The 18420-nt window shown below is 29.6% G+C and overlaps 2 protein-coding genes across 3 annotated transcripts; one reads left to right on the plus strand and one right to left on the minus strand.

The window, feature by feature from the left end:
* The first annotated feature begins 8084 nt into the window (after positions 1–8084).
* LOC113855906 (uncharacterized GPI-anchored protein At4g28100-like) lies at positions 8085–9461 on the plus strand. The gene is made up of 2 exons (XM_027487537.1): positions 8085–8678; positions 9147–9461. The coding sequence occupies exons 1-2, from the start codon at positions 8085–8087 to the stop codon at positions 9459–9461; spliced, it is 909 nt and encodes a 302-aa protein (XP_027343338.1).
* A 2484-nt stretch (positions 9462–11945) lies between these two features.
* On the minus strand, positions 11946–15506 carry LOC113855258 (equilibrative nucleotide transporter 3-like). Of its 2 annotated transcripts, none has more exons than XM_027486817.1 (9): positions 14492–15506; positions 14303–14407; positions 13978–14133; positions 13760–13903; positions 13566–13671; positions 13219–13391; positions 12965–13125; positions 12521–12779; positions 11946–12418 (listed from the first exon to the last, which is right to left on the minus strand). In XM_027486817.1, exons 1-9 carry the CDS (start codon positions 14519–14521, stop codon positions 12311–12313), a joined length of 1242 nt encoding a protein of 413 aa, XP_027342618.1. In that variant the 5' UTR covers positions 14522–15506; the 3' UTR covers positions 11946–12310. The 2 variants fall into 2 exon arrangements, with proteins under 2 accessions (XP_027342618.1, XP_027342619.1); XM_027486818.1 differs by having other exon boundaries at positions 12300–12418; positions 12965–13120; positions 13214–13391; positions 14492–14618.
* Positions 15507–18420: the final 2914 nt, after the last annotated feature.

Here is an 18420-nt window from a genome sequence, read left to right on the forward strand (position 1 = left end):
GATTCAACTAAATAATGAACTTTAAAGGTTAGTAGAAGCGGCTGTTAATTACTGATAAAGAGTTTTGACAATCTACGAAACATCGGAAGTTCAATAGTATATGCTGAATTATTATAGGACACTATTCATATCATAACAGTTCAAATATATATACTGCACTGAATTGTTAAGTCATATAAAAATCACTAAAACTGTGTTTAAATAAATAATTCAATTAATTGCTTATTCTAAAACTTTTATTAAATGAATATTTTTTCATAAACTGGCATATAAAATTTATGAAAATAATAAATCCAAATTTTTTTATAAGAATATCATAAACTACTTTAATAAGTCCAAACAAAATCTTCTAAATGTCTCTTAAATTATTTTTTCAAATTAGTCACCTGGCATAAATTAGTCGTCAAAGACTAAATCATGCAAATTTACTTAAATATTATCGGACCTTGATACAAAATGAAAAATTAGAGGTATATATATATATATATATATATATATATATATATATATATATATATAATAAATATATTTTAATAAAAGGAGGATTACTCAGAAGATTTATTATTATTCTAAATTTAAAGAAAGCAACTCACAAAATGTTGAACGCATTAACAAAGAAAAGAATTATATAGTCGACAGAGATTGAAGAATCTGTGATGAACGCTCTCATTTCCACTTAATTTCGTTTTCCGTCAAATGCCAAATTGCTAAATGCATGTGAAACTTTGAAGTCTTAAACATTTAAGAACACATTCTTGAGCACATTATTTAATATATTTTTATTTATTGATTAAGTTTTACTAAAAATTATAAAATTATGTACTAAAGTTATTAAATTACAGATAAAATATTCATGTGTATTTTATTTATAATAAAAAATATATTTGAAGGAGTATATTACCAGAATTTCTAGAACATGATAATTGAACAAACCAAAACACACAGTAATTCCATCGTGCTTTATCTGATCTCGTGATAGCCACTGATCATCTTTCGGCTTATCATGTTCTCTTCTCCCTCCCCTTTGTTTGCTACCCTCCACCGCCCACACAAAAAGTTGAATAATTGAATAACCAGACACGTTCACCACTAAAACACTTTCATTTGAATGTTTATCCTTTTGACGATATTCGGATCTCAAAAGTGTTCCCTTGTCTTTACGTGCCAACTTCTATGAAAAAAAAAAACATATAAGATTTGTCTCCTCGATGAAGTGGGAAACGAACCTCTACCTCTCCTCATTAATTCAACCCCTTGTACTTTAGATATAGTAGACGATATTGTTGGCGCATTTGTGTCCATAGCTTGATATATACAACTCATTTCCTAGACGACTGCATTATATACGGTATCTTTTACTTCTCGTACAAATTGGTTTACTTTCATATTTTGATGAGATGGTGGATTTGTTCCTTACACACAATAGAAATATCACCTTTACAGAGTTGAAATTAAAAGCGTTACAAGTAATTTTCTCTGTTGTTGCTGTTGGAAAGGTTTCAAACACGGAAAGCATCTTCCGCAAAAGAGGAGGCATTAATCCTGTGATGCATGGATGAATTATTATACCTTGTGTGGATTAATTTTCTAGAAACAGAGGAACACGTCATTTATGACACTGTGATAGAGTTGATCTGTATATATTGACTTATGTCTTTTGTGTGTGCGCGTTCCCCCCAAGTCCAAAAAGCAAACTTCTATCTTGAAAATAAGAAAAAGAAGCAATAGAGTCCCATGTCCATCGGTTGCAATGTGACTAGACCTTAATTTCAATGCTTGCAGATTGGTGAATTTTTCCTCATTTTTTGAGAGAATACCAGGGACTTAGAAATAGAGACAGCAAAACGGGTTACTAAACGCATTTGAACTGCCCATGGTGAATAGTGAGCTATAATGGGTCAGGTTAAAAAATCTCCGATATAATTTAGGCTCACAAAAATAATATTCAGAACAAATAAAACTTGTTTTTTTGCAGATTTTTGTAGATTTAATTTGCATTGAACATAATCAGATCGAGTTCAAAGGGTTATAATTTAATTTGACTCAATATTTAAAACTCAAATTCTGCATTTTATGAGGTGTGTTCGGCCTATTCCAATTAGATCGACTCATTTTGCCAATTCTACTTGGACCCTAAAAAGATAGCCGAGAGCATGACACTAAATAATAAAGTTAAACTCGATTTAGATTAACTTTCAATAATTACTTATAATAGATTAAAATAAATAAATAAAATATTTTTTATAAGTTAAAATTAACTCTCACTTTTGCTTTTTTTTAATTAATCAATTTTTTCAAAACATAAACTGTATAAATTAATCAATTTAGTTATTTTACTTTCTATTTTTTTATGTATTTTTATATAAATTTATCCAAACTAAATATGTTTATTTTCAAGTTGAATTCTTATGTAATTATGTCGATTTATTATAATGTGATTTTATAAAAAATATATATATATTTAATGATTCTTAAATAAAATTATTTTTTTAAAAACTCAAATTATAATTTTTACGTAAAAATTTAACTTTAATTAAAATATCATATTGAATATTATTATAAAAAATTTTAATAAAAAGGTTATAAACTTAAATTATGTCACATTAACTAATTTTTAATAAAAATAGTTTTACAAATTCAAATTAACGTTCATTCAAACACGATGTTAATCTGCCCCACTTGTTTTTGTGTCTTGATGTAAAGTTCCTTTGGACTTAAAAGGAAAAGTGGGCTACAGAAGTTTTCCCAGCTTAAGGCTTCTGACGCATCTTATACGGTGGAATTACATCATCTTCATAATTTTAGTTTTAGAATCGCAACTTGGAATTAACCTAAGTATGCATTTGGATTACAATAAAATATTTTAAAATTACGTTTAAATATGTGAACAAAATTTTGTGTTAACTAATATATTTAAAAACTCAATTTTACAAATGTACAATAAAACACACTTAACCCGTTCGCTTTTCCGTTCGTGCAGCGCGAATCGATTCTGAAAACAAAATAAACGATCACGATATTGTTTATACAGTTTTCAAGCATCGTATTTTTTCAATTCTAATAAAATCGATTCTATCAGGTAAGTGATCCAATTGTTTGGTTAAGTTTATGAGGACTCGCAGATCCAACTTTACATCACCTTCGAAGGGGCACCTCATGAAATGCTATTAGATTCTATTATATGGTTTAGTATTCAATTATATATGTCAAATCTTCTCACATTGATATAAGTAGAAAAACGTTTGTACTTAATTTAAATTTTTTATTTAATTTATATCTAACTGGTTATAACTTATGTATATTCGAAGGTGCATTTTCCACAGCAAGAGACGTTAGGTTTGAGAAAGTCGTCTTCATATATTTCACTTCTCTTCCTTCTACCACCACTCAATAAGACTTGAGCTGTTTGAAAATTGAAATATGGTGCTTTCTCGGTAGAGCCCAAAAGTGCACCCTTGTCCATACTCCTGAGTCCTAGACATGCTTTGCTTTATAATCACATTCTTTAATCAACAAACTAGAGAACCATAAAAGCTAGATTCGATGTGGCTTTCCTCCGAAAGGTGTGAAAGAAACCTTCACCACATTAACCCCATCATCTCCTTTCAAAAGCAGACGAAGTAGTTGAATTGACCTTTGTTTCCATTATTATTAAATTTTGTTTGAGCGTAATTGAATGGCAACGTTTTCTTCGATGACAAATTGGTTTACTCTCTTTGTTTTTTCTCCATATTATTACACAAGAAGGAAATGAAATTGTGGGAGTTGCTCCATTGGCACTTTCTTTCTAGCAAGATGTAACACATTCAATACGATATGGATTTTTCAACTAAATTATTTACTCTCTGTTCCTTGTAGGAAAACTGAGGAATTTGATAGGAGGAAAAAAAAATTGTCTTCTACAAAAAAGAAAAGGGAATAAAAAACGTGAGGACAACAAATGTATTAGGAAAAAGTTCCTTTAAAGTAAATTTTTCTATAATGCGAAAAAAGTTGTAGATTATCTATTCTTATATTTTTATAAGTTAATATTGTTATGTACATTCAATTAAATCGATAGTAATTTTGTTTCACTTTACAAACAAATTTACTTTAAAAATGTTGTATCCATTATATTTACACCGAAGGTGGGAACTATGTAAGCTGCAATGCCTTTACTTTTCAACCTGAGCTGTAAATAGGTCAAATCATAAACGGGACTTTAAAACTTTTTAAAGAAATCCATTTCTTCCTCGTGTGTAGGCCTCTGTTAAGATGGTTACGAAAATATGTCCTAATTATCTTTTTAGAAAAATTTTACATAAATCCATATTATAACATGCTCATTGTTCTATCTTGAATTAAGGAGAGAATCAAGACTAGAATTATATACGATGGATCAGAGAGAGATTCATCTTTCTTCAACACCCTTTAAAAATAAGGTGGTAATATATAAATAATGTGAGAATGACCATCGAGATATAATGATTACAGCTTTACACACACGTTATAAAAGTGATGAATAAAAATAATAATAACCACATGAGATGAGAATAGGATCTTTCCACACTCTTTACATAAGTGGTGTAACTATGCCCAATCATCAAAACAAAATCTCTATTGCAATTCTATAATATTAGTCAAATGTTATTATTAAATTAATAATTTTCATAATTAATGTATTTAATAATTTAAAGAGTTTTTCTAAATAACTGATTAATGATAATTCATAAATGAATAATCCAAACTGGTGAGTCTTATTGCTAGAAAAAAGAAAATGTTTGGTAAATTTTTCGTAGAATATCTATGTACTTTGAAAGAGATAGAAATAGATAAAAAAAAAAAGACGTGATATATATGTATATAATATAACATGAAGAAAGAGATAAATAAAGATGAAAACTATCAATGAACAGTAATATTATTGCGGTATTCATATATATAGTTGCAGGAAAAAAAAAAAAAAAAAAGGTTGGCAAAATTTATTTGTTGAGGCAAAATGAAGCAGATAACCAAAAAATTAAAATAATAAAAATAATAAGATGTTTCATCGTTTTAACAAGATTTAAAGTTGTAAAATCTTAATTGGTCCCAATTATCTTCTCTAAGTTGCAGCACATACATTGATGAATGCTTTCTGAACTTGAAAGGAACTGTTGTAGAATTATCATCAGCTGATGGATCGAAATTGATGAAAACGTTGTGGGAAAATAAACACTACACCACTGTTGTATTACAATTTTATATAACTTGACTTGGAAAGTAAGGAATTTGAGTACAGTAATGTCATTAATTTGAAAATTAATGATTAGGATTGTAATAAAATATGTCCTAGTAAAATAAATTATAAAGTTAATAATATTTCAATTATTAATTTCTTAATTGATTGCTAAACATATAATATTCTTGTGTGTCTTGAATTAGATTAGTTCCTATAAAAGAAATACCAACACTATAAAAAAATATTTTATATGTTTAAATAATTAGAAAAGTTATATTTTAAGCCATTAAAAAACTTAACAACTTAGTTTATTTAAGCAAATGCTGCTAATAATTATATTGAATTTGTACTATTATATTTTAAAATTACATATTGATTAGTCTATTATTAAATGAGTTTTTAGGTTAATTTAATTATTTTAAAAAATATAGGTTTATAAAAAAGGTTTATGTCATTGAATGGACCGCCCTTCCTTTAATTTTGAAAAATAAATAAGTCTTAAACTTTGTGAAACTTAACTTAATTTATTTTCATTCTTAGGTGGGATGCACCAAGATATTATTAAAAGCTTTGGTGTAATATTTGCATAATAGATAATTTAAGGTTAAAATTTATAAAGTAATAATGTTAATCTACCTGTAACCTTTATATATAAAGTATGAATTATCATTCTTAAACAAAAAATATTTTGAAGAGCTTTTTTTCATTATGACATATGATTTCTTCTATATTAAGTATTTAATTTTTAAAATTTAATCTTAGTTTAAATTTTAAATTTTTATTTTCTTAATTTAGTCTTATTGAATATAATAACATTTATTATTACTGATTAAAATATTTATTTTTTAAAAATTGTTAAATTTAAAAATAATTTTATAATATTTTAAAAAAAGTTTAAAAATATCCTTACAGACTCACAGTATATAAGAAAAACTCACTAGTAGTATATACTAATGATGTTTTTACTAATCCCTGGTTAAATAGATATGCTAGTTTACTATTTTTTGGTCAAAGAGTTAAAGTCTTTCAAACGGATCTGGGAATTAGCATTCAGTGAACAGAAAAAAAGAAAAAGTGGGAGCAGTAGGAAATGTTTCCTTTATCCGTAGAAATAATATTGTTAGGCCCAATGAACTTGTTCATTGTTCATATGCAACAATGAAAAAAAAAAAAGAGTTGTCACGACCAAAAAGTATACTGGAAAAAGACTACGCCTACATCTATCCAAAAAAAAAAGCTAATTATCTTGTAAAATAGAATTTTAAATATATAAAAACTTAATCGGTATATAAAAATATAATTGTTTCAGTGTTATAAACAAAAGGAAAGATGCAACTCAGCCAAAGAAATGAAAAGAAAGGATGCAAATCTACAATATCGGAAATATAATATCTTACTCATTTTTTTCTCTTCTTTGATATGTATATTAACCGAAAAGGAAATATTAATCCTCAGACTTATTCTGTTGGTGTAGAATTTTTTTTTTTATCTAGTTTAATTTAAATTCGATTCAATTAGTATAATTTTTTTTCATATAATTTAATCTAAATTTGACTTGAATCACATAAAAACTTAAATTTAAAAATTTGTTTAAATAATACTGAGCTACTTATAATTTATATAAATTTTTTTAATAAAATTCAAATAAATAATATTAATTTTATATATTTATTATAATAAAAAATAATTAATATGGCACATCGATAGTATATAAGTTTTAAATTTAAATTAGATAAAATGTATATATCGATGAAAACAAGTCTAATAATTTAATTTTTCGTGTATATCTATATATAATCCTTCTTTTTTTTTTTCGGTGTAGGGGAGGGTACTTGCAACCATATCTGGAATTTAAGAATTAAAAGGAAAATACAAAAAAAGGATGAGAAGTAATAGGAGATATCTAAGGAGTTGCGTGATAGGTAGAGCCATAGTTGCTCTGTTAAAAGGTGAAAATCCAAAGTGGGGTACATCTGAATTTTTAACCCAAACAAAATTTGAGTGTCCCACCAACCTACGACTCCGGTCCCTTCATTGCAAAATGATTTCAAGAGACCAGGGAGTGGGAGGCTTCTTCTGTGTATCATTTCTCTGACCAATGTAATAGATTCTGTTCTTGTAATGATAACGTGATGATAGGATAAACCCACCTATTCATCGTTTTATACATAAAGAGCCTCCTTATTTGCCTATCAAAAAAAAAAAAAAAGAGCCTCCTTATTTAAATCTTTCAAATTTAATATTATATAATTATCTTTTATACATCTTAAAAATATACTTTAAAACATCAAAAAAAAATTCCAATGTGCGAACACCACTGTTTACAAATCAGAATCCAGTCTCTCCAGAGTACTTCTTCAAGATTCCTCCACCTCTAAGAAGATGAATAAAGAAATGAAAGAATAATTGGGGTTTAGAGATTAACATGACGTCATTTCCTTTAAAGATTGTTAGGATAAGGGAAGCGAGGATAGTTTTTCTTTAATCACAAAATGATATATTAGTTAAATTTTTTAACAAACAATTTTAACTTTAAAATTCTTAGCCTGCAAACTGGTTAATCACTTAATCAGATCGTAAATCCCACGCCTGCCAAAATAATAGAATTCAATAAAATATGATGAGAAAGGAAAAAAAAAAAAAAAAGGAACAGTAACAGTAACAGAGAAGAAAAAAAAAGCAGAACGAAAAAGTGAAAAGGACAACACAAGCTGCCAAGTTCTATGAAATACTTTTTCTTCAGCACTTTTGCACCATATCCAGTAACCAGTCTCCTACCCTTTCTGCCCTAATCTCACTATCCTCCCTCAAATACTATTTTTCTTATCTCTTTTTCCTCACACAATCTCTTCCCTTTCCTCAACATTTCTTCAACACACTCAAAATGCAACCATTCACTCCCATTCTCGCGTTCGTCCTTCTCTTTGCATCAATATCAAACACTGTTCCGCAACTCCTACAACCCAGCGACTCCACCGTCCCTTCATATCCCACCCCAACCCAAACCCAAATCTGTCGCCTCGACCTCTCCAACGAACTCTTCGGCGGAGTCAACACCGCCTGCTCCAACACCCTCGACCGAAGCCGCTGCTGTCCCGTCCTCGCCGCATGGCTCTTCGCGGCTCACGCGCGAACGGCTCTCCAAGTCTCCGCTGAGGCGCCGCCAGCCTCCGCCGACCTTCCCATGATGCCGGACGATTCGCAGAAGTGCGTGAACTCGCTCCTTGACTCGCTTCGGAATCGGAGCATTCGAATCCCGCAGCCGAACGCGAGCTGCGACGCCATACTCTGTTTCTGCGGCATCAGGCTCCACCAATTAAGCTCCCTCAGTTGCCCTAACGCGTTTAACGACACCGCGTTTCGAAACGCTTCTGGCGCTCACAACGCTACCCCTACCGCTGCTGTTCGAAACTTGGAGAAGAATTGCCGTAACGCTTCTTATGCTGGTTGCACCCAATGCCTTGGCGCCCTACAAAAGGTTACCCATTTTCATCTAATGTTAAAATTAAAACCATTTTTCTAAAGTGCGTAAGGCACATTAAGTATATTATATTTAATATTTAAAATTATTTTACAAAATCATTTATTAAATAATAAATATTTTAATTTTTAACTTTTTGACACATGCTCGAACTACATTAAAAATATCGAAATTAAAGTTAAGGATATACCAATGTGGGTCTAATTAATTGGCCGGAAGTATGCTAGTGTGTTTTTTTTTTCCAAAGCCAACCAATTCTTCTTAATAATGGATTGACATGCGAAAATGACACTGCCATGTGCGTGTGGCATTGCCAGTTATGGTGGGCGCGTACATGTAGAACCTAGGTCTAGTCTAGCAAGTAGCAATGGGATTATGCATTAAATTAACTTTTACATTTACATTGGCTACAGTTGGGTCTAAGGCAATTTTGGTTTTTGATAATTTGCTGTTTTGAATACACAGATAAAAGGGCACAAGAAGGAGGATGAGAGTGACAGGGCTAGGAAGATATTCAACCGGGACTGCCAGCTAATGGCGCTGACGTGGCTTTTAGGAAGGAACAAAACGGCGTACATACCAACCGTTTCGGCGGTGTTGCGAGCAGTAATGTACAGTGCTCATCCTCACGAATCGAAGTGTAGTCCGGATCAGGAGAACATGCCCTTGGCCGTTAATTCGCTGCAGTTCGAGAAGAGCCTTAGCCAGGCTTCATCTTCGCCGTTGACGTTGTTTTGGACTGCGCTTGTGATCATTCTGATTCTTTATGCTTCTAAGTGAAGGGGGTCCCACTTGTTGCACTCTTTGCTGCGTGTTTGCCTCGGTTCCTTAGGAACGTGTAACCGTTGGGTATCACGTGATGCTATTGGACAAAAACATGTAAGCAAGTCTTTTTTGTCTTTTCCCAATGTAAATTTTGGACCACAATAACCTTTTTGTCCGCACATGCTGCAAGTGCCCCCAGGAATGAAATTCGATTTTGCAATTCCTTTCTCATGTGTCCCTTTTCCCTTCGTTTAGTCTTGTTCGTCATTCCTTTTGTTTTGGGGAAGAATATTTTCTTACCGTCCCTTCAAGCTGTACACGTTTACTGAGAAAAAGAAGTGAAAGATGCATGGAATGGAATGAATGTGATGTGATGAATCGTATCTAAAAGATGAAAAATGCATCAGCTTTTAGAGTTTATCTTAGATACATAGTTATTAATTTTTTTAATGAAATTTAATATGATTTTTAATAAAAAATTATTTAGTTTTTTTTTTAGCTAATATTTTGAAAGTACTGTAACAAAATTCCACGTAAAACAAATATTAAAAAATAAATTATTATTATTAAAATGATAATAGATTTAAACTTTGTTTGAGAGTTAAATTTTGAAAGAAATGAGATATAAGAAAAGACTTATGTGATGATTATTATTTTTTTTGAAATTTTTTAAATAAGAGGAACAAATTTTATAAATTTTTTTAGGTTCATATTTTTTAGTTTTTCTAATTTGAAATTTTATTATCAACGATTCATTTTTTTTATATATATCTTTGTTGATTTTTCAAATTCTTTTTTTTTCCTCTCTAAAAATAATTTAAAAAAATTTCTATCAGTCAATAACTTTTATATATATATAATTTATTTTTTGCCATTAGGGGAGAGGGGGATGGGGGAATTTTCAAGTGTCAGGAATCTAAATATGATATTTTGCATTCATCTTCCAAGCTCTCACCACTCGAGTTATCCTGTAAGAGTGGTCTAATTTATATAATCAATGAACAATTGTTGCTTATACAAGATGCATAAGAAGGTGAAGGCGGAACATAAGAGAAATAGTATCTAGAAGCATTCATTTAAGCCCAGTTAGTGAAACCAAATGGATTAGACATAAACTGAACAAAACCCAAATGGAAATGTTATCCAACTAGAATTGGGTTTAAAGGTTGTGTATTGCAGTAATTGCCCACAAATTTTTACACTTCGACCTATAAATATTGGAACAAAATGCACAGTACAAACGGGCCGAATCGGATGGTGTGTCTTTATAACGGTGATGCATTATGCATATATTGGCATCGATTTGGAGTGACTGTTTACATTGAAACTGGCTTTTTGTTTTTAATCTAATAATAGACCTTATAAGTGAGAGGGAGCTGAAATTTAGATCAAATTTAAATCATTAATACTTATTTTTATTATTATTTTAAAAACCTATCGTCTCAACTATCCATACTCATATTTTAAAAATCTATCCTCAAATTCCCGAACGTCGAAATTGTGCAGGTGAAGGAAATAAGTTACATTTTTTCTATTACCTTATTTCATGTTTTTACTTAGGATTATTACCATGATGATTGGGGATATAACCGGTACTATTTGTTTCTAAGTTATTTAAATGCTAATTGGCCCACCTTAATTCATGTTATAAATTCTAGTATTTGCTCAATTCGTATTAGAATTGATCCAGATTTCAAATATCCCATTTTTTTCGCCGAACTAATCACACTGTTTCCATCCCAAGACAGTAGTTATGGTTATCTTGTTAAAATAAAAAATAAGTATAAGATGGTTTGAGAGATAGATTTTTAAAATAATAATAAAAAATACGATTATTATATAATATATCACGATAATATATTAAAATAATAATTTATTATCGTTTCATTTTGATATATATATATATAATTTTAATATATGTAATTTTTGGTATAATATTAAATATACTAGAACGATAATATATTAAAATAATAATAATAATTTATTATCATTTATACATAGACAATATTGTCGTTGACTTAAAAAAAACACAAAATTAGTTTTAAAAAATTCTATTTTTAAAAAGGTATTATTTAAATAAAAAAGTCTACATAAGTTTTTTTTTTAGTTTTTCAAAAAATAATTTTTTAAAATATAATTTTTAAAAATTAAAAAACAGAACAAACAAGTCCTAAATTTTTTTGACTTTCACTTTATCTTTTCAAAAATCAATTGTAAGCAATCAATGATGGATATCATTAACATAAACGAAAAAAATTCATCATTTTTCTTGGTCCAAAAAACAATTCATCTTTGATAGAACAAAAATGGCAATTCCAAAAATTGGTATATTGTTGTAACTTCCATATTTTTTTTATAAGTTAACAATAAGAGATATTTTCTTATATTTCACTTATTAAGTTTTATTTTTCCTTTTTTTTTTTTTTGTGGAATGAATTGGTTTGCAAACGCTGGAAATTATACTTATCGACGAAAAATAGATTTGAGGCTATATATCCGGCCCAAAATGTAGATCAAATTTAAATATGCCAAAAGAACAGAGAGAATGTCATTTCATCAGATGTTGGATGCGGGGGCTCCCTATGAGAAAACTACTTTTTATCAAATGTTAGATTACAACAAACGATAAACTAAAATTAACTAGGAATTTTAGAACCAAGTTAAAAGGTTTAAAAATAGTAAATTTTTCCAAAAAAATATATAAATTTATTATTTTAAAAGTTTAAATTCAATTTTAAACGCTGAAGTTCACAAGTTTTCATTAATTAACCATTCATTATTTTGAAGTAGCAAAAGAACATTCTTTAAACCATGTAACACTTCATTCTTTTGCCTCAGAACCTTTACTCTGCCCAAGTGAGATCTCACCACCCTTTACCAATTAACCACAGCCAATCAAGTGTGACCCCAGCAAAAATCCCTCCAACAAGAAACAAAACCAATAGGTTTCCCAAGGCATTTTGTTCTGGACCCTACAAAAAGTCAAACACAAAATTAATGTGTTTCTCAACTTGAATTCTAAGACACTAAGACACTGAAGTCTTCTGGCTATATTTATCACTTAATAGACTCACCTTGTAACCTTTTGGTGCAGCTGTTAGAACACACACAGTGAGGTAACCATTGGATAGTCCCAAGAAGGACGTTAACATTATCATCCAACCTTGATCACCATACTTTGCAGTGAAATAAAATGCTGGAACAAGTAAAAAACGACTAAGAATTGCTACTGTGATCAACTTTCGGGACTCCAACTTCAAGAATTTCAAGACTGGAATGTATCTTCCTATCAGATCCCACACATTATACATTGCAATTAAAACGAGAGCATACCTGAAACAATTATTGGACATATCAACCGTTACATTACAGTGGTGCATCTAATAATCACAAAATACATATCTTGGCCTATAGTTTTGTGTCTAGTCATAATGGAATAGGAAATTGGATGGATGAGCTTGTGCATGTAGAGAAGCTAGAACATGGAAAGAAAACAAGTTGTGTTATAATGAACATACCAAGTGCCCAAACTATGTGATCCAGTATCTTCTGACAGGAAACCGGGGAAAATAGAGAGTGTTAACACATAGATTAGGGACATATCAAGTGCATAATCGATGTTTTCCAATAACAATTGCTTGTTTCCTTTTCTCTCAGGTTCCTTTGTATATTCACTGTCCTGAAAAAAAATCCTTATCCCATGAGCTGAATCTTGAACAACGAAAAAGTTTTGGGAATCAATGGAAAGTAAAAGAGACCAAAGAAACAGTACTCCTCCAGGTAGTGTCCGAATGCCACCAGCTGCAAGGTCAGCTGAAACAGTTTTGGATCCTTCTGATGCTGCCTTTGAGCGGTAGTACTTCACAATTGGTAGTTTAGGAAAAATATATGCATAGAGAAGAACACAAAGAAGCTCAAAAAATGTTGATATGGCAAAGAATAGAACTGCAAAGACAGTACAGAATAGCAAGTGATCAATAACAAAATAGTATTGGGAGTGAGGGAAACGTAAGCAATGATAGAGGAAGCAATTGTATAACAACTATTGATCTTCAATAAACCACATAAGCATAATCAATTTAGAAATAAGAAAAACAAACAAGAAGTTGTTGAACCTACTTGCTCCCTTGCGAAGACCATCCTTAGAATTCTCAAATGCTGCCTTTGTGATTAACCTCAAAGCAGAGGTTAATGCACCGGATGCTGCCAAACCAGTAAGGAAAGACTACAACAAAACAAAAAACACATTGAATAAATTCATAAGCTGAATGTATCCTTAATAATTTCATGCTGATTATGTCACTGATGCTGACCTGAATGAATTCTGGTTGCATGTAGGACAGGTCTCCTACCAATCCTGCTTGAGCATGAGCATCTGCAACTCCAAAAGCACCACTAATTGCACATATACCAATGAAAAGTCCAAGTCCTCCTTTACCAGATGTTGCTAAATTCAACTGAATGGTAGGAAAAATAAAATCAAAACCATCCTACAGGATTCAGTGTTCACAAACAAGCAGATTGGACTTACAATTAACACCAACAAAGTGCTTATGAAAAAAAGAATATATCCAAACAGAATCCTCATTCTTGTATTGAGTTTTGCCTCATTATAAGCCAGTATTGCAAGTGTTCCAACAGCAAATGGCTGATATACAAGAGTGAGCACCCTAGAGGGGTGGTATTTCTGCACAAGGAGAAAATAAATTAAGACTATTTTTATACCAAGTGAATTCTATTATAAAGCAATTACAACATCTAAGAATAAGATAATAGATTGAAAAAAGGGTCTCAAACAACCACACCATTTGAATGAGGTCAAATAGAAAAGTGCATGAAAAATATACATGACTTACCGGAAACAATTCCATGTAGTAATCTTCTATTGTCAACATACTGTTCCATGACAAAAGACATCCTATGCCAAGAAGCCAGCAGACCACAACTGCAGCATATTTTCCCTATTCAATTCCAAAAAAATGAAAATTTAAGTATAATTTAGTTTATTTTTCTAAGCTAGAGTAGTAATAGATCCTGGCACAAACCTCAACTCGTGGAAGCTCACTGTTGAACATGCTTACGGTGGATGCTTCTTTTTAATCAAATTCTACAAGAAAGTAGATAACAGAGCAACATATAGAAGGCTTCAATGTGTACAACTATACATAATCTATTTAACGATTTGTAACCATACGAAGCCACACTTGGGCACTTCTATTATTTTTTAAATCCTTTTCGTGCCGTGTGCCACTCAAATAATTCTAATCACCCCCGAAAGAAAAAAAAAATTGCCTGCATTTATAAAAGTTGGGAATTTATCTTTGCAATAATGATTAAAAAATTAAAAATAAAATATTGGGTATTTAATATATTAAAGATGTTAAAAAATATAATGTCTGTTTTTTAACCAATAATAAAATCTTATTCATTTGAATAAATATTATTTAACAAAATTACGAAGCCTTTGTAATAGTAGCAACACTGTAAGGAATAACATCTACTGATCTACAAATTGTAGTAGTTAAAGTCAAAGCATGTGTTTCTTTTATGAGATCATTAAGGTTTAAGAATAAGACCACCGCACACCATTTCTCAATATTCATCAGTATATTATAATTTCTGCACAGGGCAGTCGTTGAAACTAACAATAAATAATCTTCTCAAGCGTTGGCATTTGGCAATTTACAGCTAATGCTACTGTTCCAACTTAAGCGATGATCGATGAATAAGCCAACATACAAAAATTCTTTATGCAAGGTAACAGCCCGAAAAGAGAGATAAAAAAAATAAAGAATGTTAAATGATTCTTAATATTGTTGGAATGTTCACAACACAAAAATATAAATATGCATTTGTTAAGGAAAAATGAAGGGACGCAGCATAGCATTCAAAACTGAATTGAGTGGAGGAAGAAGAAAATATTGAAGTGAGGGAGAACTTACTATATTAGGATTTAGGAGTATATTACTGCAAGGTGGCCAAGCGGAGCAGAGAAGAAGAAGGGGGAAAATGGCTGAAAGGAAGGGGGAACCAGAATCTTAGATTTATTAATCGCGTGGCCGTTGGCGTTGCTAGTGGAAAGCTGTAGTCAAAGATGAAACAGATAAAAGTGAAATGACTGATAGCGCCACACTTTCAAATTTTTTTTATTATTATCAATTAAAATTATAAGGATTGGGTAAATTTTATTTTTTACTTAATAATTTTTATTTAAATTTTTAATAATAAACAAAAAATATGTTTCTACGGTTGTGCTTTGTATATTATCCTTACGTGGATAATCATAACAAATTGTCCTTTCACACAATATGAATCCAACCGTTGGTGATTTGTGTGTGTTCACACGATTTGCGTTGAATCCGCCGTCAGAGAGGCAGCTACTCTTTCGTTCCGTCTATATATCTCTATATCTACCAACGGATTTGCTGGTGCTAGCGTGTCTACGCCGTGATTAATAATAATAATATTATATATCAACTACTCATAAACATATATATCATAGATTTATACATATAAATTGTTTTATTCCTATTTTATAACAAAAAGGACAGTTGACGAGTGACCCAAAATTATTATTTTTATCCCTTAAAATAATTTATTTATTTTTTGAAATTATATGGGCAAATGGATTGGTCCCCGTACTTTCAAAATAAACTCATCAAACATGCAAGGTATTTGTATTTATCTATCATTTTTCTTAAGATTTTTTTTCTTATCTTTCATTTTTTATATTTAATATAATATTTTTTATTAAACATATTCTTAAGTTAAAATAAAAAATAATTAATTAATAAAAAGATAAAAAAAATACCGAACAATAAATCATATGGTAATTTAAATTAAAAAAACGAGAACATTAAACTCATTTTCGTTCTTTAGTCAAAATTTTAAAGTGACACAGAAAAAAATAATTAAATATTTAGGCAAATAATTTTATTAAATATTTATTTAATGAGTTCTTATTCAATAAAAACCTCTTTATCATCTTATTCATATAATTTATTAAAATAATTTAAAATTATAAATAGTTTCTATAAAAGTGAATAAGATTTTTTTAATATTTTTCATTTAATGCTTTTAATTTATTAACATAAAAATATCAAATTATTTTTTATTTTAATATAATATATATATCCGAGTCGTCCATTTCTTACTTTGAGTCTGATCAGTTAAGGTAAAAAAAGTATATTTTTAATTCAAGTTTTGAAATAAAAATTCAAGTCCAGCTTGAACTTCGATTTCATACTGAGTTAATGGAATTTGACAATCATAATAAAAAAAAAATGAATTTGTCAAGGCAAAAATTCTTAAACTAATTAGAACCTAATATTTAAATCTTAAACTCTATCATTTAGCAAACTTAAACAAGTCAGCCCAACTTGATTGTCGCATTTTAACAATTCTAAATAAAACTAATTATTGATTGGATTTAAGCATTCTACTATATTAATGAAGGTGTATAAAAATAATTATTAAACAATGGTAATTAATAGAAAAAAAAAAAAGCCCAAAATGTGCAATCCAAAGCCACTTTTTTTGTTTTTGTTTTTATGTTTATTTAAACTTTTAATATTTTTTATTAATCTATATAAATCAATGAATCATACATTTTTATTACTTATTGAATTTATTTTAGAATGAAAATTTAATTTTAATAATTCAAAAACTATAAAAAAACAAATATAAATACTTAAAATTAGAGAAGCTAAACTTATATATAAATTAAAATATAAAAATTAGTAGAACAATCAAGCCAAAGAAAGTAAAATGAGGTAACAGATTGAAATAATTTGAATAGAATAAAAAGATTTAAAACATCATGTAACAATTTTCATAAGAAATTTTATATCATATATAAATAGATAAATAAGTACAGAGAAGCAAAATATATTTAAAAGTATCAAGTTATAATTTTTATTTTATAACTCTCAAATGGTAATAAAAGTAAGGTTAAAAAGGACAAAAAAAAAAGGAATTAGTGTGTGTTTGATTACTGTTTTGAAAACAGTTTTTTAATTTTAAAAATAAATTTTAATACAAATTTGTACTAGAATATATTTTTTATAATATAAAATTATTTTCAAAACAGTAATCAAATATACTTTTAGATTGTGCTTTTAAAGTTTAACATGGAGTGAGTTGGAGTAAGTGTTAAAAACTTAATTTGTCTCAGTATTTGTTGATATAATTAATAAAATTATGAAGTCTAAGTATAATTAAACACAAATTTCTCAAATTGGAAACCTAATAATAATAATAATAAGCATCAATTCACCAAACTTAGCATAGTGCATGATAGAACACATCATCCCCCACCTCCAAATTCTAGGATTTTTATGGATTACTGTTGGGTTATGAAAGGAGTTGGAAACATTGAGGATATCTTTAACAATAGACCAAGCAAGAATCAAGCAAATGGATTTTCACCAAATCAAATTCGAAATCTTATAAAATGTATTATGTAAGTGAATTTAGATGTTCATTTGTCAATTCTCATTCAATGTGAAACTTCTTCTTCACACTTCATATTACTTCCAACATTTCGTTCTCCCAAAACCTCCTACACTAGAAAAAGGAAGATTCACAGTATCTAGGAGGACATCATCCCATCTTGCAGAAGAAGGATATTCTCAAGGAATGACAAAATCAGCAAAGAGGAACCTCTCGATAGCAAGAGGATGTTACACTTAACTAACCGATCCCTGAAATGATGAAAATGTAAAGGTTGAGAGAAAGAGGTGCTATCGAGCTGTCGTTATTAAGAAAGAAGAATGCCAATTTGAGGGAGGAAATCAGAATTTACATACCTTCTCAAACTTCGCCCTTTGCTCAAGAGCAGGGAGAGTCCTCGGCCCTACAGGAAAAACCAAGAGTATGCCAACAAGATAAAACCCTATTGAACGGGACAATACTTCAAGTTGAAGCCTTTTTATCCAGCTTATTCTGGAAGCCAAATTACTCAAAAACTGGAGAG

This window comes from Abrus precatorius, unplaced genomic scaffold (genome assembly GCF_003935025.1).
Source record: "Abrus precatorius isolate BTA unplaced genomic scaffold, Abrus_2018 Scaffold11, whole genome shotgun sequence".
In the NCBI taxonomy this organism is placed as follows: Eukaryota; Viridiplantae; Streptophyta; class Magnoliopsida; order Fabales; family Fabaceae; genus Abrus; species Abrus precatorius.